The 22,379-nt window shown below is 37.3% G+C and overlaps 1 protein-coding gene across 1 annotated transcript in view; it reads left to right on the forward strand.

Moving 5' to 3' along the window:
- Nucleotides 1-20,995, forward strand: part of LOC119533058 (zinc finger protein 573-like) — a 38,367-nt gene extending 17,372 nt beyond the window's left edge. The window contains exon 4 of the mRNA XM_037835201.1: nucleotides 20,625-20,995. Within this exon, the coding sequence (XP_037691129.1) occupies nucleotides 20,625-20,799 (175 nt within the window). The 3' untranslated portion in view covers nucleotides 20,800-20,995. The remainder of the gene's footprint in view (nucleotides 1-20,624) is intronic.
- The last annotated feature ends 1,384 nt before the right edge of the window (nucleotides 20,996-22,379 follow it).

Here is a 22,379-nt window from a genome sequence, read left to right on the forward strand (position 1 = left end):
CCTTCCAAAATGAGGAAGAGATTAAAATGTTTTCAGACAGACACTGAGAGAGTTTTTGAATAAGAAACTGGTGCTACAAGAAATACTAAAGGTTGAACTACAGGCTGAGAGGAAAACACAAGACAGAAAGGTTTGGAATAGAGTATAAATATGAAGACTATCAGAAGGGTAAAAAGAGATAGAGGAAACACAAAACATGATGTATAAAATCCAAAAGACAAAATGGTAAAGTACTGCCCTTACGGTAATAACACTAAATGATAATGGATTAAACTCCCCAATAAAAAGACACAGACTGGCAGAATGGATTAAAAAACAAGACCCATCTATATGCTGTCTACAAGAAACTCACCTTAGACACAAGGACAAAAATAGGTTGAAAGTGAAAGGTTGGAAAAAGTTATTTCATGCAAACAGCAACCAGAGTTCTATCCCAGAATGTATTTTATAACACTGCTGATACCATTTGTCTTTTTCAAATTCAGAAGCATTTTGTTCATGGTTAATTAATTTGGAATGGTCTTATAAGGGAATTTATTTAAGGTACAAAACCTTGTTGCCTATAAAATTTGTTGCACTGCTCCTTTTTGTTTTTGGCTTTTCTTATATTCTGGCTCAGTTTGGGGAGTGTGAGTTTCTATTTTTCTTTATTTAAAGGTTATAACAATGCTTCTAATAGTTCAAATACTTGTTTAACATTTTATTTGTGTTCCTGATGAGGTCAGGAATCCCCAATATTTTCATAGCTCTCCAAAATCATGAACTACTCCAAATGCTTATCTGTTGCCAGTATGATATCAACAGCTTTTCCTTTAGCTACATGAAAGGCTCTATGTAAATGTTTTAACTTAGGTTGCAAGGTCATGATGAGGCCAAGAGCTTGTTGACATTCAATTGCTTCTAATGTATTGTTTTCTGCATAGCCAGCCTGACATTTATCTGTTTCTAAGATAAGTCACATCTACAAATAAGGTCAAGTCCAGTTTAATCAAGGGTTTTCTGTAAGTCTGCTCCTGGAGAGGAATATTGATAAACACTGAGAAAGCACATCACAATCTTGAGGCACAACTTCTTCAATGCAGTGGCAACATGTTTGGGGATGTAAAGTATTACAGCAGATGACTTGGATATTTCAAGGAGAAAACAATATGATTTCCTAAGAAGTCTGCCTGATAGTTCACATATGCTGTTGTTTCCTTGAAATTACAACCTGGTGAACAGCACGTGGCTTTTTTAACCATAAAGTGAGACCTTCAACCAAATCACCTGATGTCTCAACTAATTTGGCAGCAGAGGTTCTGCTTTCAGACAACTGGGAATGCAGGAGCTTAGAATCCAACTGAAGTATTCATATATATGGGTCTCTGTTGACTCCTGTGTCTTAGAGTGAGGACAATTAAAGCTCAATCTTGATTTTCACAAATAAACAATGAAAATATTTAAATGCAATTGGATAAGCTTAAATTTGGTGGTTGCCAGGACTGCATGAAGTTATTTTGAAGATGTTTAAATGGTCCTCTTGGTTAAGGCATTTGACCCAATCCCACCATTTCACTTTCACCAGGGTTATGTAAGTGACAGGTGAAACATGATCAATATAAGGGCTTGCTTTATTTTGCTGAAGGTAAAGCTCTGACCTGTACATGATTGCAAGCACTTTCAGGGAAGCAAAATATGTAACAATGTAACAGAAAAGGAAATTTGGTTATTTCATTTGCTACATTTTGTGACAAAATGTTAACCTGCTCTGAGCTCACACCTGAAAACTCAGTTATTAAAAACTTAAAGACTCCCAGGAAATGTTAACTGTTCTTAGACTGTTATTTTTAATGCAATTTTACTGAGATATGTTCACACACCATATAACCCATCTGAAGTATACAATCACAGGCTTACCAAATCATCTCCTAGTTGTGCATACATCCTCATGAGAAATTTTAGAACATGTTCATTACTCCAGAAAAAAAATAAAAATAAAAAAGAAAACCCAAATTCCCCCATAACCTTTTGTGTCAATTTGAAACTATTAGGCATCCCAGGAAAGACTATGCTCTTTAATGTATTCTTGTGGGAGCAGACTTATCATGGCTGGGAAGTTTTGATTAGATTGTTTCTATGGAGATATGGCTCACCCAATTGTGGGTGAGACATTTTGATTAGATTATTTCCCTGGAGGTTTGACCCCACTCATTTTGGGTGGGTCTTGGTTAGTTTATTGGAGTACTTAAAGGAACTTAAGAGCACACACAGGCACAGATATTTGGATATGCACACATAAATATGTTTGGGGACACTAAGCTAAGAGATGCAGCTCAGAGCTTGCCCTAGAGAAGCTAAGAAAGAAGTCCTAGCTACTTATAGAGAAACATCCCAAGAGAACCAAATAGAGAGCTGAGAGAAGCTAAGAGAGACAAAAGACCAGAGACATTTTGGAGAAAGAAATTTTGAAACCAGAACCCATGAGCAAAGGACAAGTAGGTATCAGCCACAAGCCTTCCCAGATGGCAGAGATGTGCCAGATGCTATTGACCTTTCTTCAGTGAATGTGTCCCTTTGTTGATTCCTTAATTTGAGCACTTTTATGGTCTTAGAACTGTAAATTTTCAATCTAATAAATCTCCTTTATAAAAGGTAATCCAATTCTGATATTTTACTTAATGGTTGGTTTAGCAAACTGGAACACCCTTATCACCCTTATTAGTGACCCAAGGTATTGGTGTGGTACAATTGTTACTATAATTGAAAGAGTATTAAAATATTACTGTTAACTATAGTCCATAGTTTGCAATAGGTCAATTTCTTCCCATATTTAATGGGCTACAAGAAAACATATTACAGTGCCAGTTTTTACATCAACCTATACAGTCATCAGAACCACAGTTTAAGTTACTGCAAGCTGTTTTTAGAAGTAGACCACCTGGTTTTAAAACTTTTATGCTGTTTAAAACTTAAAGTCAGAGGTCAGGGCAAGATGACAGAGTGGTGAGGTGCAGAATTTCATCTCTCCCCTAGAGCAGCTGGAAATTACCCAAGAACTATATGAAACGGTGTTTTGGGGGACTCCAGTAACCAGTCACACATTGGATGAAAGTTTGGAATTGGAGGAAAATCTGAGAATGCAGTGAACATTGTAAGTTCCCCAGACAATGGGTCTGGCAACTCTCCCCACCCAGACCTCACAGACTGTCTTGTTGCTGGCTCTCTGAAAGGGGAAGAAAAAAAAACAAAAAACAGCAATCTGCTGAGAGCAAGAAGGGGGGCTCAACCGAGCCTCAAATGCAGAATTAATTAATAAATGAATTAACTAATTTTGGGAGCTGAGGGTGTTAAAGAAGGGCTGTGCTCTGAGAATTGGGGGCACATAGAAGTGGGCACCCATTCCTAGGCTCCAAAAAAGCCATTTTTTCCCTACATTTTGTCCCTTCTGGCTTCTCACTGAGTCCTTATTTTTTGCATTGCAATAGCCCCCAACAAGGGTGAAATTGAAGCTGTTGGAGAGTAATTATCAGACAATAGCCCAAAGTACATCTTTAAATGCCCTATTCTGACACTGACAAAACTTCCAGGCTGGGAGAAAGACTTTTAAAAGGGACTCCTTTTTTATTTTTATTTTTCTTGTTTTTCTTTTCTATTTTTTAAATCTAAGAGTAACATATGTGGCTATTTTCTATCAGAAAGCCCAGGTTGAGGGACTAGTCTGGGCTTGGGGGGAGACAGAGTACCCACAGCATCTTTGAGTTCCAGATTCATTTCTGAACATCTCCACCCCCATCTTTATTTGGCAACTTAGGCTGACCAAAGAATCTAACTGAAAATGCCCCAAAAAGGAGAGGGGAGAAGGAAATAGTGCTCCTGAGAGACAACTGGAGTTGGGATTGGGAGAGTGGAGGGATATGCAGTTCAACTGGCAGTCCTCCTGGGAACTCAGACCCCAGGGGCTGGAATTCAGATTCCAGCTTCATTCAGCCACACCCCTGATAGGATCAGAGTCACCAGGAGAACCAGATTCCCAGATTCTCCGTGCCTCCTTACACTGGTGGGGGAGCTATGGGCTGGCAAGCACCACTGCTGGACAGGAGAGGAAAAGCATCAATTCTAAAGGCCATATGGCAGGGTCTTATTCTCAGGAAAACTCCATACCCTCCCAATGAGACCTGGGCCTCACTAGACTGGGAAAATCTGACTGGGGTCAACCATATCTGAGGAGACCTTCTCACAAAAATTCTACATAGAGGCAGAGCAAGAAACAGAAAAAACAAGAGGTGAAAAATTCTGATCAACTAAATATAACCTAAGTTAGAGGTCTAGAATAATTTCAACTGAATAACAGAGGCCAGAGAACAAAGCCAACTGACAAGAAAACCCCTAGGTAAAAGATAGAAAACAAGCTCCAGAATAAACTAATCAAGAAAATCTGATGCCTAGACAACTTAAGATAACAAACCATAACAGAAAACACAAAAATATGGACCAGCCAAAAGAACAAGCTAATAGTTCAACTGAGATACAGGAGTTGAGGCAGCTAATGCTAAATAAATTCAATGAAATGAAGGAAGATATAGTGAAAGAGACGAAGGATATAAAGAAGATACTGCATGACCATAAAGAAGAATTCATAAACTTGAAAAAACAAATGGCAGAACTCATGGGAATGAAGACCACAGTACAGGAGATGAAAAACACAATGGAGGGACACAACAGTAGATTTGAACAGGCAGAAGAAAGGATCAATTAACTGGAAGACAAAACATTTGAATTCATGCACACTAAAGAACAGATGGTGAAAAAATGGAAAAATACAAGCAGGGTCTTAGGGAGATGAGTGACAATATGAAACTCACAAATATACATGTTATGGGTATCCCAGAAAGAGAAGAGAGGCAAAAAGGGGCAGAAAGTGTAATAGAAGAAATATTCACTGAAAATTCCCAACTCTTATAAAAGACAAAATATTAGAGTTTCAAGAAGTACAGCATACCCCAAATAGAATAGATCCCAATAATCTACTCCAAGACACTGATCAGATTGTCCAATGTAAAAGACAAAGAAAGGATTCTGAAAGCAGCAAGAGAAAAGCAATTCATCACATACAAGGGAAGGTCAATAAGACAATGTACAGATTTCTCTGCAGAAACCATGGAAGCAAGAAGACAGTGGCATGATATATTTAAAATACTGAAAAAGAAAAACTGCCAACCAAGAATTCCATATATGGCAAAACTTTCCTTCAGAAATGAGGGAGAGATTAAAACATTTTCAGACAAACAGACACTGAGAGAGCTTGTGAATAAGAGACCAGCACTACAAGAAATACTAAAGGGAGTGCTGCAGGCTGATAGGAAAAGACAAGAGAGAGAGAGTTGGAGAAGAGTGCAGAAATGAAGATTATCAGGAAAGGTGAAAGGAGAGAGAAGAAAAAATATGACATATAAATTCCAAAAGACAAAATGGTAGTAGAAAGAACTGCCCTTACAGTAATAACACTAAATGTAAATGAATTAAACTCCCCAATAAAAAGACACAGACTTCCAGAAAGGATTAAAAACCAGCACCTATCTATATACTGTCTACAAGAAACTCACTTTAGACAGAAGGACAAAAATAGACTGAAAGTGAAAGGCTGGAAAAAGATATTTCATGCAAACAACAACCAGAAAAAAGTGGGAGTAGCTATAATAATATCATACAAGTTAGACTTCAAAAGTAAAACAATTAAAAGAGACAAAGAAGGACACTTTACATTAATAAAATGGTCAATTCATCAAGAAAACATAACAATCATAAATATTTATGCACCAAGCCAAAATGTCCCAAAATTCATGAGGCAAATGCTGAGATCACTGAAAGGAGAAGTAGACACCTCTACAATAATAGTTGGAGACTTCAATACACTGCTCTCATTAATGGATAGAACGTCTAGACAGAGGATCACTAAGAAATGGAGATATTGAATTTTAAGATAAATGAACTAGACTTGAAAGACATTTATAGAAAACTACATCCAACAACAGCAGGATATTTTTTCTCAAGTGCTTATGGAACATTCTCTAGGATAGACCACATGTTGGGTCACAAAGGAAATCTCAACAAACTTAAAAATATTATACAAAACACTTTCTCAGATCACAATGGGATGAAGTTAGATACAAAAGGCAGAAGGTCATAAAATTCACAAACATATGGAGGCTAAACTGCACCTTCTTATAAAATCAGTGGGTAAAAGAAGAAATTACAAGAGAAATTAGTAAATACATCAAGGCAAATGATAATGAAAACACAACTTATCAAAACTTATGGGATGTAGCAAAGGCAGTGCTGAGAGGGAAATTTATTGCCCTAAATGCCTATATGAAAAGAGAAGAGAGAGCAAAAATTGAAGAGTTAACTGTTCACCTGGAGGAATTGGAGAAAGAAGAGCAAACTAACCCCAAAGCAAGCAGAAGGGAAGAAATAACAAAGATTAGAGCAGAAACAAATTCAATTCAGAACAGGAAAACAATAGAGAGAATCAACAAAACCACAAGTTGGTTCTTTGAGAAAATCAATAAAATTGATGGACTGCTGGCTAGGCTAACAAAAAAAAGAGAGAGCAGATGCAAATAAGTGCAATCACAAATGGGAAAGGAAATATAGCTATCAACTCTTCAGAAATTAAGGAGATAATGAGAAGATACTATGAGCAACTATATGCTAATAAGCTAGACAACTTAGATGAAATTGACAACTTCCTAGAAAAGCATAAACAACCAACATTGACTCAAGAAGAAATAGATGACCTCAACAAACCAATCACAAGTAAAGAGATTGAGTCAGATATCAAAAAGCTGCCAAAAAGGAAAAGCCCAGAACCAGATGGTTTCACATGTGAATTCTACCAAGCATTCAAGAAAGAATTAGTACCAATCCTGCTCAAAATCTTCAAAAAAGTTGAAGAGGGAAAGCTACCTAACTCATTCCATGAAGCCAACATCACCCTGATACCAAAATCAGACAAAGATACTACAAAAAAGAAAATTATAGACCAATTTCTTTAATGAATATAGGCACAAAAATCCTCAACAAAATACTTGCAAATCGAATCCAGCAGCCCAATAAAAGAATTATACATCACGACCAGGTGGGATTTATTCCAGGTATGCAAGGCTGGTTCAACACAAGAAAATCAATTAATGTAATACACCACATCAATAAATCAAAGAAGAAGAACCACATGATCATCTCGATTGATGCAGAAAAGGCATTTGACAAAATTCAATGTCCTTTCCTGATGAAAACACTTAAAAGGATAGGAATAGAAGGGAACTTCTTCAATATGATAAAGGCAATATATGAAAAACCCACAGCTAACATCACACTCAACGGGGAGAGACTGAAAGCTTTTCCTCTAAGATCGGGAACAAGACAGAGATTCCCACTATCACCATTGTTATTCAACATTGTGCTGGAAGTTCTAGCTAGAGCAGTTAGGCAAGAAAAAGAAATAAAAGGCATCCAAATTGGAGAGAAAGAGGTAAAACTTTCACTATTTGCAGATGACATGATTCTATATGTAGGAAATCCAGAAAAATCTTCAGCAAAGCTACTAGAACTAGTCAATGAATACAGCAAAGTAGCAGGCTACAAGATCAACACGCAAAAATCTGTAGTGTTCCTATACACAAGTAATGTGCAACAAGAGGAGGAAATCAAGAAAAAAATCCCATTTACAATAGCAACCAAAAGAATCAAGTATTTAGGAATAAACTTAACCAAGGACACAAAAGACCTTTACATAGAAAACTATAAGAAACTGCTAAAAGAAATTGAACAAGACCTGAAAAAATGGAAGAACATACCATGTTCATGGATTGGAAGACTAAATATAGTTAAGATGGCTATTTTACCTAAACTGATTTACAGATTCAATGCAATACCAATTCAAATCCCAACAACTTACTTTACAGAAATAGAAAAACCAATAACTAAATTTATTTGGAAGGGTAATGTGCCCCGGATACCCAAAAATATCTTGAGAAAGAGGAATGAAGTGGGAAGTCTCACATTACCTGTCTTTGAAGCATATTACAAAGCTACAGTGCTCAAAACAGCATGGTACTGGCATAAGGACAGATATACGGATCAATGGAATCGAATTGAGTGTTAAGAAGTAGACCCTCACATCTATGGACAACTGATCTTTGATAAGGCAGTGAAGCCGAAGCAACTGGGAAAGTGCAGCCTGTTCAATAAATGATGTTTGGAGAACTGGATATCCATTTCCAAAAGAATGAAAGAGGATGTCCATCTCACACATTATACCAAAATTAACTCAAAGTGGATCAAAGACCTAAACATTAGGACTAAGACCATAAAACTCTTAGAAGAAAATGTAGGGCAATATCTTAAAGATCTTGTGATAGGAGGTGGTTTCTTAGACCTCACACCCAAGGCAAGAGCAACCAATGAGCAAATAGACAAATGGGATCTCCTCAAAATTAAACACTTTTGTACATCAAAGGACTTTGTCAGAAAAGTAAAAAGGCAACCTACACAATGGGAGATGATATTTGGAAAACACATATCAGATAAGGGTTTAATATCCCAAATATATAAAGGAATCCTGCAACTCAATAACAGAAAGACAAACAATCCAATTAAAAAATGGACAAAAGATATGAACAGACATTTTTCTGAAGAGGAAATACAAATGGCTCAAAAGCATATGAAAAAATGCTCAACTTCACTGGCTATTAAGGAAATGCAAATCAAAACCACAATGAGATATCATCTCACACCTACCAGAATGGCCATTATCCAAAAAACAGAAAATGACAAGTGCTGGAGAGGATGTGGAGAAAGAGGCACACTTATTCATTGTTGGTGGGAATGTAGAATGGTGCAACCACTCTGGAAGACAGTATGGAGGTTCCTCAGGAAGCTAAATATAGATTTGCAATATGACCCAGCTATTCCATTGCTAGGTATATGCTCAGAGGAACAGAAACTTAAGACACAACAGACATTTGTAAACTGATGTTTATTGCAGCATTATTCACAATTGCCAAGAGATGGAAACAGCCCAAATGTCCATCAAAGGACGAGTGGATAAACAAACTGTGGTACATACACATGATGGAATATTATGCAACTGTATGACAGAACAAAGACATGGATCATGTGATAATGTGGATGAACCTTGGGGACATTATGTTGAGTGAAGTTAGCCAGAAACAAAAGGACAGATTCTGTATGGTCTCACTAATATAAACAGACATTAATGAACAAACTTTGGGAATTAAAAGCTGACAACACAGGCAACCAGGAGATAGAAAGAGGGCAGAGATCAGCCATTTGATGCTGAAGGACTACAGAAAGTTTAGGATTGATTGCATAGATCCAGAAATAGATAGCATAATACTGTGTGATGGTAGCACGGTATTGTAAGTACACTGAACAAAGATGTCTGTGAGTAAAGCTGAAAGGTGGGATAGGAGAATGTATGACAGCCAGAGGTAAAGATAGATGATAAAGACTGGGACTGTATAACATGGCAAAAAGTGGAATGGCCAATGACTGTTACTAAATATACAAATAAAAATGTTTTTGCATGTGGGAAAGCAAATGAATATCAACCATGTAGAAATTTGAAAAAGGGGATGGTATTCAGGAAAAAACATAATCAAGGCAAACTAGAGTCTATGGTCGACATTAAAATTGTAGTATACCTCCATTAAATGTAACAAAGGCAATATGCCAATGCTAAATGTATATGAGAGGGGGATATAGGGGAGGAATATGGGATTCTTGGTAGCAGTGTTATTTGCTGTCCTTACTAGTATATTGTATTGTATGACATGTTATTTTTCTTTTTATCATTTTTTTCTTATTGTTAAAAAAAACAATTTTTCTTGGAGTAATCAGTATGTTCAAGTGCTGATTGTGGTGATAAATGTACAACTTTATGATGATACCATGAACAACTGATTGTACACTGTGGATAAATGTATGGTATGTGAGTATAACTCTATAAAATTGTAGGAAAATATATATATAGGAGTAAAAGTGTTGGAGAAAACATGGTGAGAGGGATGACGCCTCACCAATATGGACTAACTACAATGTGTAAACTCAGAATTGAATGTTAGAACATAGCCTAACATGGACATAATAATTGTAATAGTCCCTAGATTGTAAGCTGTTACAGCAGTTAACTCTATCCCTGAATTGTAATGCCTATTTCTAAACTTTGAGATGCTGATCCCCTAGCATATAACCTGATTGGTCTCTGGAACAATGCATATCTCTGAGACACCTGAAACTCAGAGCTAGAGCTCGGCAGATATGAATGTCAGTGTTAGTGCATACAGCCACTGTCAAAAAAAAAAAAAAAAAAAAAATAGCTGAAAAGGGCCCAGACTTAAATTTGTGATATGAATTAAGCAGGTCTGGTTAAGACCAGGGCAAGCCAGGCCAAAGGTAAAGGTTGAAACTGATTGTGTTTTAAAACTTCAAATTCCATATGAGACCAAGGGAATAAATATCTATTTGGTACAGGATCTAAATTTTCTAAATGGTACCACTCTACAGTCGATTTGTTCAAACACTACAATTGCATGGAAGTTTGAGTAGGTAGTGAGATACAGTAGGTTAGTATAGGCTGGAGTGAAATAGTGACACATCCCAGAGTAATTTGGGCAGACAATAAAAAATATATTTACAGCCTCCCCCTCCCCAGCCCCGAGGATCTAGGGGAAGGTGCGGATGTGTTGGACATCCTCACCTGGACTGGTGATGTTGTCACAAACATTGGGACTGGCGGTTTGATGTGCTCAGCCCTTGAGCTTGGGACTTGCCCTTATGAAGCTCATTACCACAAAGGAGAGTCTAAACTTGCATGTAATGGTGCCTAAGAGTCTCCCCCTGAGTATCTGTTTGTTGCTCAGATATGGCCCTCTCTCTCGCTAACTAAGCCATCTTGACAGGTGAACTTGCTGCCCTCCCCTCTATGTGGGACCTGACTCCCAGGAGTGTAAATCTCCCTGGCAATGCAGAATATGACTCCCAGGGATGAATGTGGACCCGGCATCGTGGGACTGAGAGTATCTTCTTGACCAAAAGGGAGATGCAAAATGAGATGAAATAGTTTCAGTGGCTGAGAGATTTCAAATGGAGTTGAGAGGTCACTCTGGTGGACATTCTTATGCACTATATAAATAAGACCTCATAGGTTTAAATGTATTAGAATAGCTAGAAGTAAATACCTGAAACTACCAAACTCCAACCCAGCAGTCTGGCCTCCTGAAGACAATTATATAATATTGTAGATTACAAGGAGTGACAGTGTGATTGTGAAGACCTTGTGGATCACACCCCCTTTATCTAGTGTATGGATGAGTAGAAAAATGGGGATAAAAACTAAAGGACAAATGGGGTGGAATAGGGGGATGATTTGGGTGTTATTTTTTCACTTTTATTTTTTATTCTTGTTCTGGTTCTTTCTGATGTAAGGAAAATGTTCAGAGATAGATTGTGGTGATGAATGCATAACCAAGTTGTCATACTGTGGACAGTGGATTGTATACCATGGATGATTGTATGGTGTTTGAATGTATTTCAATAAAACTGAATTTAATAAAAAAAAAAAGTTTAAGCTAGTAAATTTCCATTGTTAAAGCCAAACCATTTCATGGTATTGACCTGAGTAGCCTAGCAAACTAAAACATGAGAAGAAAACATAAAAGTGAATTATCATATTGACATTTTATATATCTAAAATAAATAAAAAATCAGTTATAAAATCAGTTATTTTTCTTTGAAGCATTCCATAATTAATGGGCCCTAAACCAGTAGCAAGTTATTTCTCTTAAGTTATGCATATATTTGTTTTATGACATTAAATATGTTAAGTATGATTCTATTGAGAATGTGCTCTGCCATAGGGGACCAAAATGGTTCATCTCTATCACCACATTCTGCTTAGGGACATGCCATTGAAATGATTGTATGTTTTATTTTCTCTTGATTCCAATGACAACATCATTTTCCAACAATTGTTAGTCACTGATCTTTTAGAGTAAGAAATTGATTTTCAAATGAAGGTAAATTTTTTTAGCAAACCATACTCCACTACAGAAATTCTTTACAATACTGTAACAAACAGGAAACTCAGTAGAGAAAATGTATAGATTTTAGCCTTTTCATCCAACCATATCTGCACATAGGTATTCCTGTTAATTAATACTTGGGACTTTTGAACTGGTTGTGTTAAGTTTAGCTTATTTCTCTTAAAGAGTATATAGTGGCATATAGAATCTTAAAAATGATCAACCTGAAACACTCAAATGAAACTATTTCCTCAGTTCTCTTACTCTCTGAAAACATAAAATAACAGACATCCATGAGTACAGTTTTACAAACATTAAACCTGAGAAGGAAAGCTTGATAGGAGCTACCACATATTATCAGGTGATTCCTAGGGGTTATGAATTATGTAGCAATATTTTATGTAATCTATGTAGCTTTTAGGAAACTAATTTAGTGATGTTTTAAGATGAAAAGTCATGCCAAGCTAGATATAAAATTTTATTACACTCACATGGTTATTTACCAATACTGCCAGAATTCAAGCTCAGATGTCTCTGATTCCACATGCTAAGCCAATCATATATACAATCCCATTGTGACAGGCAAGATTCTAGAGTCATTATCACCTAGAAACACAACAAACTTTATCCTCACTATTTGATTTTTTATAAAGCCCCAAACTTTGAAGACAATGAAATTATAAAAAAATAATAAAACAAAATGCCATCTGGATAAGTTAGCTAACCAGTAAATTGAATTTTAAATTCATTTACTATCCTTTACCTTAAAAATTTATGGGTGTATCAAAGTGACATACACCCAAAGGATGATTGAAAATAAATTTGTCTGTATTTAATAATTCCCTAATATTTAAATATAGTCCCATAGTTCTACTGCCCATATTGCTTTATGTTCTATCAAGAAAATTAAATCAAATTCCTTATTTGTAGATCTATTGACATAAATATACAGAGAGACCTTCTTACTTTCTCTGTTATTTTTCATGGAAGGCATATGCTTCACTTTTAATACAATGCTGAGTAAACTAGAACCCATTATGTCAAAGTTAATTATTAAAGCATATACACTAGTTGAGATTGATAGGTAAAATTTCTAAAATATTGTGGAAGTGATGAAAAACCTTTCCTCCTACTTGTGGAACTTAACTGGTCACTCCATTACAATACACTGTGAATATTACACATTTGGATATTTATGCCAGTTTAAAATATAGTACCAGTCTTCTACACAGAAAAGGAAACAGATGAGATTTTTTTTCATGATAATAAGTGAAAGTTCTGGAACAACAAACTACATGATAAAAGTGACTACATGAAAGCACATTGATTTTTAACACAAAATGATCAATCAGTGTGAAAACTGTGGGGCATAGGAGTTGAAAAGTAATCAAATGATTATTTTTCTAATATATAGGCCTAGCTCTACTATTTATTGTGTTCATTATGTTAAAAGCTTAAATTTCCTGAAATCCAGTTTTGCCTTGCTGGGAATACAATCCCTATAATTCTTTAAAAGTTTCATAAACATATATGCAATAAAATAATAAAAATCACATGTTTGGTTTTATATGGTCTGTCCTAATTTTGGATATACCATATAGAAACCTGTTGGCTATTACGTGGCTATGTACAAGGGAAACTCTCAATATAATATTGAAAAATACATGAGTACCTTGGTCTCACACCAAGAGATTTTAACTTAATGGATATCAAATATTGGTCATAGACTCTTGTTCTGGTTTTCTAGATCTGCCATTATGCAAAATACCAAAACTGATTGGTTTTTAAAAAGGAAGTTTATTAGGTTACAAATTTGGACTCCAAAGGCCATGATAATGTCCAGATTAAGGTGTCACCAAGAGGATACGTTCACTGAGGAATGGCCGATGGAATCTAGAAAAAAACTGTTAGCTGGGAAGGTACATGGCTGGCATCTGTTGATCTTTGGCTCTGGGGTTCTGGTTTCAAAATGGCATTCTCCAAAATATCTCTGAGCTAGTGTCTCCAAATGTCTCCAAGCATCTCTAAGCATGAGCTCCCAAGCATCCCTCCAAAGTCTCTCCCAGCTTCTCTGAATTCCTTCTGTCCATGAGCTCTTATAGGATGCCAGTGATTTAATTAAGACCCACCCTGAATGGGTGGAGTCTACATGTTCATGGAAATAATTAAAAAAAATGTTTCCACTCCAATCAACAGACTAATCAGTCTGACCCCACAAGATTGCATTAAAGAATATGGATTTTCTTGGGACTTCATATATCCAAACTGGCATATTCCATCCCCTGGACCCCAAAAAGACATGTTCTTTCCAAATGCAAAAATACACTAATTCCATCACAATATAGATAAGTACAAAGTCTCAACATTCTTCTCTGGCTGTGGAACTGCAAAACTCAGAAGTTTTCTGCATCCCATATACAAAGGAGGTACAGACATAGGATCAGTGTTCCCATTACCATAGGGAGAAATTGAAAGGAAAACAGGGTTCATGGGACCAAAACAGATCCAAAAACCTGAAAGGCAAACTCCATTGGATTTCAAATTCTGAGGATCATTTATAAAATGATGTTTTATCTTTGGGGCTTGAGAGAAGAGGAGTCCAAACCCTCTCAAGTGCCTTTACAGCAGCCCTTTTCTCTGCAAAGTTGGGATGAGTGCTTCAACTTGTCCACATATTGGGGAGACCACCTTCTTTTTGGCACCACCTTCGTCAAATATCAGGGTGCCACCCAGACTCTCTTCCATATCCAGGGCACATGCCCAACCCCTTCATAAGAGTGGAATGGTGGCCAGGATATCCCAAATCCCCAGAGAAATTACCTCACCCTCTCTGAGGCATCAGGTGGCAGCAAACTTCCTGAGCATTGAGGCAAAAGGCCCACCCACTGCCTGCAGGGCAGATTCACCCTTTCCACATGAATGGGATGTTCTGCTTTCCTTGCCTGAGATTTCTTGACTCCATGGTTCTGTATTTGAAGAAAATTTTCTTTCAGTTTGTTTCTTCTCTGCCCCCTCTAATCCAGACCAACACTGATTCTGTCTATTGAGATCTCACAAAAAATTTTTTTTTTGCTTGGCCTGCAGTTTAAAGGGGTCAAAGCCATTGAATAATAGGACTTTCCATATATGCTTTCTGGATAACCCCATCTCCAATCCTGACTTGTACTGAAGTGGCCGGCAGGTTCCAGGTTTTGCCAAATCCTCACAGGGATTTGTAGCTTCTAGGATTTCACTTTCTGGAAGTCCATATTTTTCCAGACCACCAATTTCTGGTTTCTTTGAAACCAAGAGTTCAGTTCTCAGCTTATCTTCTTTTCTCTTGTATTTCACTATAAGCTGCAAGGAGAAGGCAGGCTGCATTTCCTAAATTTAGCCTGGAAATCTACTCAGCTAAGTATTCCAACTCATCACTTTCAAATTCTGCCTTCCATAAAATACAAATATTCATTTTTGCCAGATCCTCTGCTCCTTTGAAACAAGGATCTCCTTTCTTCCAGTTTGCAATAACACATTCATCATTTCTGTCTAAGCCTTCATTGGAAGTATCCTTAGAGTCCATATTTCTACCTACAGTCTCTTCAAAGCAGTCTAGGTCTTTTTTATCAAGCTTCTCACAATTCTTCCAGAATCTTCCCCTTATCCATTTAAAAAGTCATGCCAACATATTTGGCATATGCAAACTCAGCAGCACTGCAATTCTGGCATAAAATCTGTTCTGGTTTGCTAATTCTCCCATTATGCTAAATAGTGGAAACTGATTGGTTTTTATAAAAGGGGGTTTATTAAGTTTCAAATTTACACTCCATAGTCCATGAAAATGTCCAAATTAAGGCATCAACTAGAGGATACTTTCACTGAAGAACATCTGATAGCATCCAGAACATCTCTGTTAGCTAAAAAGGCACATGATTTGTGTCTGCTAATCCTTTGCTCTGAGGTTCTGGTTTCAAAATGGCTTTCTCCAAAATGTCTCTGGGCTAGTTTCTCCAAATGTCTACAAGCATCTCTAAGTATCAGCTTCCAAGTGCCTCTCCAAAAGTCTCTCAGCTGCTCTCAGCTCCTTCTGTCTGTGATCTCTCTTATAGGACTCCAGTGATTTAATTAAGAGCCACCCTGAATCATTGGGTCCACATGTCATTATGGAAATAATTTAATCAAATGTTTCCACTCTAATAAAAGACTAATAAGTCTCTCCTCACAAGATTGCATTAAAGAGTATGGATTTTCTGGGGGACAAAATATATCCAAACCAGCACAAATCTGAATAAAATAAAGAACTAAAGAAATATGATATTGGTAGTGAGCAATTTGGGAATAATTTGCCTATTAATTAAATGCAATCTCAAATTGATCTACAGATTTAATGACCACAACTAACATTTAAACAATTTTCACATAAATTAACATTGTGATTTTACAATTTATATGGAAACGCAAAGGATTAACTTAGTCAAAACAACTTTAAAGGAGCAGAATAAAATTAGAGGTCTCACAAGATATGATTTTAGGTTTTATCAAAATGCTAAAATACCCAAGTGTGTGCTCTTGTTGAAAATATAGATCCCTAGGTCAATGAAACTGAATGAAGTGTTCAGAAGTAGATTCACACATATATGGTTAAACTTAGTTCCACCATCAAGGGCCTGAAGGATTCAGGGATGGCGATTCAATCACACTCCCATTCAAATCTCCTATTTTGCCTATTCAGAAAGCAGATGGATCTTTGAGAATGACAGTAGATTGCCATAAACTAAACCATATGGTTACTCTAATTGTGGATACTGTTTCAGATATAGTGCCATTGGTTAAGCAAATTTATACATCCCCAAGTACATGATATGACACTATTGATTGGTAAATACTTTTATTTTTCAACACTTGTTAGTTTTCTTTCAGCTGGCAAGGCCAGCAGAACACCTTCACTGTCCTTCATCAGGGGTATAGCAAATTTTCTTCTCTGTTTCATAATCTAGACTGTAGGTACTAAATCAAATTACTCTTCCAGAAGTCATCATAATGTTCTATTAAATTGAAGACACACTCATTGGACTAGTGAATCAGAAGTAGCAACGTGTCTAGTCTTTTTGGTAAGACAATTTCAGTTTAGAGGATGGGTAATAAATAAAACAAACATCCAGGGAATTTCCACCTCAGTGAAAATTCTAGGCACTCAGGTGATAAGGCAATGTCAAGATACCTCATATAACGTGAAGGATAAGCTGTTGAATATGGCCCTTCCTATAACCAAAAAAGAGAATGTCTCACTGGCCTGTAAGCATTTTGGAGTCAACACATTTCTCATTTGTGTGTGCTACACTGGCCTATTTACCAAGTAAACTAAATGCTGTTATTTTTTAGTGTGTACTGGAATAAGGGGAGTCTCTCTAACAGGCCCAGACTTCTATGCAGGCTGCTTTGTCATTTTGGCCATAATAATCTAGTATATAAAATGTTGCTTTAAGTGTCAGTGCAAATGGAGATGCTGTTCAGAGATTTTGTGAAATCTCCATATGAGAAACACAGCACAGGCAGATGGGGTTTTGGAGCAAAACTTGTATAATCTGCAGATAATTACTTTCTTTTTGATAAACAGTTTTTGTCTGCTACTGAGACTTAGTAGAGACTGAATACTTCATCCTGGGCGACATAACTCTTATTATAACTGATCTTGCTCTTGTGAAATGGGTGTTGTCTAACTCACCAAGCTATTAAGTTGGGCATAAGTTGCACTGCCACCTTCCAACTTCAAATGGAGGTGGTTTGTATGGAGTCAGTATCTAACAAGTCTCACAGACACAAGTAAGTTACTTCAAGTAGTGGCTCAAATACCCACATTCCCCACTCCTGCCACATTATCTTTTCTCTCCCAGCCCATAGCTAATGGTTTTGGGAAGTTCTTAGCAAAGATATATGGGCCTTGTTTAAAGATGATTTTGCTCAATATACAGACACTATTAAAAAATGTTTAGCTGCAGCACGACAGCCCTGTTCTGGGACATTCCTGAAGGCCAGTGGTGAAGGGAAATCCTCCAACTCAGCAGAACCTCAAACAGTATACCTGGTTGTTCATTTTGCTTGGAAGGAGAAATTGCTGGATGCATTTGTATACAGATTTATGTGGTGTGGAAAATGTTTTTGTTGAGTGGTCCAAGTTTTGAAAGAACATGATGGGAAAATTGGTGACTAAATGGTCTGGTGAGATGTTTGTGAATAGAACTTTCTGAATGAGATAAAAGCATGAAGATATTCATTTATCATATGAATGCTACTAATGTATGTTTAGCATAGGAGAATATTATAATCAAGTAGATAGGGTAACCAGTAATGTTAATAGCAGCCTCTTTTTACAGCCACTTCTGTCATTGCCCAATGGGATAATGAACAATGAAGACATATTGGTATGGGTGGAAGTTATACATGGGCTCAGCAACTTCGCTTCCACTCACCAAACCTGACCTGGTTATAGCCACTTCTGACTACCCAATCTGTTAGCAGAAGAGACCAACACTCAGTCCATAATATGTCCATTCCCCAGGGTGATCACCCTGGTACCTGGTGTCAGGTTGAATACATTGGAACATTTTTATCATTAAGGGGCAACATTTTATATTTACTGCAAAAGAGACTAACTCTCATACTGATTTGCCTTCTCTGCATACAGGCTTCTGCAAAAACTACCATCTGTGGGACTATAGAATGTCTTTTTCATCATCATAGTATTCCACAAGTATGCTTCTCCTCAAGGAAATCACTTCACTGCAAATGAAGTATGGCCAGTGCCTCTCTTCATGGGATTCATTGACCTTAGAATAATTTCCATGATCCTGAAGTAGTTTGAATCATAGAACCATGGAATGGCTTTTGGGAGATTCAATAACAATGTCATCAGGGTACCAATATCTTGCAGGACTGGGGAAATGTTATACAGAGTGCTTTAAATACTCTAAATCTGAGTGGACTCTATGGTGATGTTTCTCCCATAACCAGGATTCATGGGGGCAGGAATCACAGGGTGTGTTCTACTTTGCTAATGCTGCCATTATGCAAAATAGCAGAAATGGATTGGCTTTTATTAAAGAGAGATTATTTGGTTCCATAGTTAGAGTCTTAAGGCCATAAGGTGTCCAAGGTAAGGCATAACAATAGGGTACCTTCACTGGAGAAAGGCCATTGGCATCTGGAAAACCTCTGCTAGCTGGGTAGGCACATGGCTGGTAACTGCTTCCTCCCAGGTTGTGTTTCAAAAATGGCATTCTCCAAAGCATCAGCTTTCAATGGCCATCTTCAAAATGTCTCTATAAGCTGCAGTTGCTCTTCAAAATGTCACTCTTGGTTGCTCTCTAGGGTCCCTTTCTTTGTGATCTCTTTTATAGGACTACAGTGAACTTAAGACCCTCCCTGAATGGGTAGGGCTTCATTTCCATGGAAACATTCAATAAAGAGGTCACACCCTAATCAAAGTTGTCACTCACAGTTGGGTGGATCTCATCTCCATGAAAACACTCAATCAGAAGGTTTCAACTGAATCGACACTAATACCTCTGCCCCTACAAGGCCGCATTAAAGAATATGGCATTTTGGAGGACATAATATATACAAACTGGCACAGGGTAGAAATGGGGTTGGCATCAGTCACTGTTACCCATGTGAACCAGTATCCATGTGTTTTCTTCTTGTCCCTGCAAATTTAAGCACTTTTGGACTGGAGTTCTTGAAACAGAAGAGTGCTTTGAACTAGAAACACAACAGTGATTCCATTTTACAGGAATATAACACTGCCAGTTGGCCAATTTGATCTCCTCATACCTGTCAATCAATAGATAAAATTTGAGTTGCTGTACTGACTTATGTGGTTGATCCATCCTGCTTACCAAGGGGAAATTTGGATGTTACTGGGAGTAAGGGAAAGCATGTCTGGTATATAGGAGATCACTTAGGGCATCTCTTAGTACTTTCATGCTCTGGGATTATAAAGTCAATTGAATATTACAAAAATCCAATCTAGTCAGAACTAATAAATTTCTAGATCTTTCATGAATGAAGATTTGTACCAACCCACCAAGCAAAGGACCATAATCAGGTGAGGTGCTTACTAAGGGTAAAGGTTACATGAAATGGGTAATGGATGAAGGTAGTTATAAGAACTAGTTATGACCTCATGACCAGTTGCAGAAGCAATGACTATAATCATTGAATACTTTTCCTTAAATTGTTATGAATATATACATATATATGTGTGTGTGTATAAATATATATGAATCAGCTATCTTTGTTTCTTCACACTTTTACCCCTTTATTATATACATAAATTGTATTAATTGTATGTCATAGTTATAGGGTAAAGGTGAATTTTGTGAAGGACTTACATCTTCTTCTCAGAAAAAAGTTAGTGTATATTCTACTGTATGCAGGGTAGTTCTGTCATGTTATGCAGAATATGACTATGTTATTGTCTTTACATGGGTCTTAAGTAGAAGTGTATGAGTGCCAAGTTGACAAGCAATGGACTCTGATTGTTAATTCATGTTTCAACTTGTTCAGTGATCAAGATAGCACTTGCCTGACTGTCACTGTGAAGGTATTTCATAGACGGATTTGCATCTATAGTCAGTTGAATGCATCTTCCACTCATCTACAATCAACAAAGAAAATTGCCCACAAAAATGTAAGGAGGGTCTTCATCCAATTAGTTGGAGGTCTTAAAAGTCAAAACTGAGGATTTCAAAAGTCAAAAAGAATTTCTGCTTCTACTTCAGCCATCCAGCTTCCACTGGGAAATTCAGCTTTACCTTCATATGAGTCTCCAACTGAAAGTCTGCAATACAGAATTCAAACTGGGCAATCACCATGGTCACATTGTGAATCAATTTCTAAAACAAAACTCTTAGTGTATATTGTATCAGTTCTGTCAAAAACCCTCTTAGTTTGTCAGACTTCCATTATAAATACCACACAATGTGGTGGCTTAAATAACAGTAATTTACTGTTTCTTGGTTTTAAAGACTACAGGTCCAAAATGAAGATATCAGCAAGTCTTGCTTTATCCACAAAATCTATAGTTTTCAGGTGCTGGCTTGCTGCAATCCTTGGGGATCTTGGGTTTGTATTTCTGCTTCCTGTGGCATGGAGTTCTTGCTCTTTTACCTTGCTTTGCTCTTATTGTTCCCACTGCTTTCTGGATTTCTTTGTGTGGCCTCCTCCAACTTCTTGCTTCCAGTGACTGCCCTTCATCAATTCCCCAGTGAGATCAATTAAGATCCATCCTCCTTCATTGGGGTAACTGAGTTGCTGCAATACAGTCTCAGGTCCCAGTGAGTTACTGCCCATGCTCAGGAGTTCAAGAAATGTCTTGTCAAAAATGGATGAATCATATAAATGTTTATCTAGGGAAGGATGATGGTGAGGCAGGATATGATGGGGTAAGCAAACCATGGTCACTTGTCCTCCACCTGACCCTAAGAGAATTAAAATTTTCCCCACCAACACCCCAAGACAAATTGAGATGTGACTTCACCACACGCCCAGGGCTGTGGAGCTTGCAAAACTCATTTCCCAAGCATACCAACTGGAAAAACAATAAGTACATACCAGGAAGATTACAAATACATAACTCTTTTGAACAATGAGCCTTGTTTCAAATGTAGCCAACTGACAATCATGAGGCAAAAATAGAAAATTACTGCTGACCAATGGCTCCTATAAAACTAACAGAAGCTACCCTCCCCAGGGCACATCTTTCTCTTGAGCATGCCCACACTTAACTTCTCTAGCATGCACTATCTCTTTAATAAATCTCACTACTTGCTACTACTTTCTTTCTAGTCCTTGAATTCTTTCATGCAATGACACACCAAGCCTGGAGTACAGCCCAGCTCTAGTGTCGGCAGAGATCTGGTAACATCTCTTTTTTGGTGATCCAGCCAGGAGCATCATCTTCAAGTAAGAAACTGGATAACAGAATCTGGGCTTTGACTCTGATTCCTGTCAATCCTCCTTGCCATTTATTCTTGTCTTTCTTTTCCCTGTATCCATCTTACTCTGCTTTTCCAGTCTCATTGTCTTCTGCATACCCACATGGTTGGGCTGTTCCCCAACATATGGCATGACCATGGCACTTGACCTTACTTCTCTCCTGTGGAAATCCCTCCACACCTTCTGTCCCTCTCTTTATCTCATTCTCCCTAATTCCCCCACCCAACATCTCTTTCTCTGACTGCTTCACTGTTCTTCCTCTTCTCTCCCTATGAATTGTTGGGTTTGACTAAAATCTGTGACTCAAGAAACTGCTTGTGAGGA

Source organism: Choloepus didactylus, chromosome 4 (genome assembly GCF_015220235.1).
Source record: "Choloepus didactylus isolate mChoDid1 chromosome 4, mChoDid1.pri, whole genome shotgun sequence".
Classification (NCBI taxonomy): domain Eukaryota; kingdom Metazoa; phylum Chordata; class Mammalia; order Pilosa; family Megalonychidae; genus Choloepus; species Choloepus didactylus.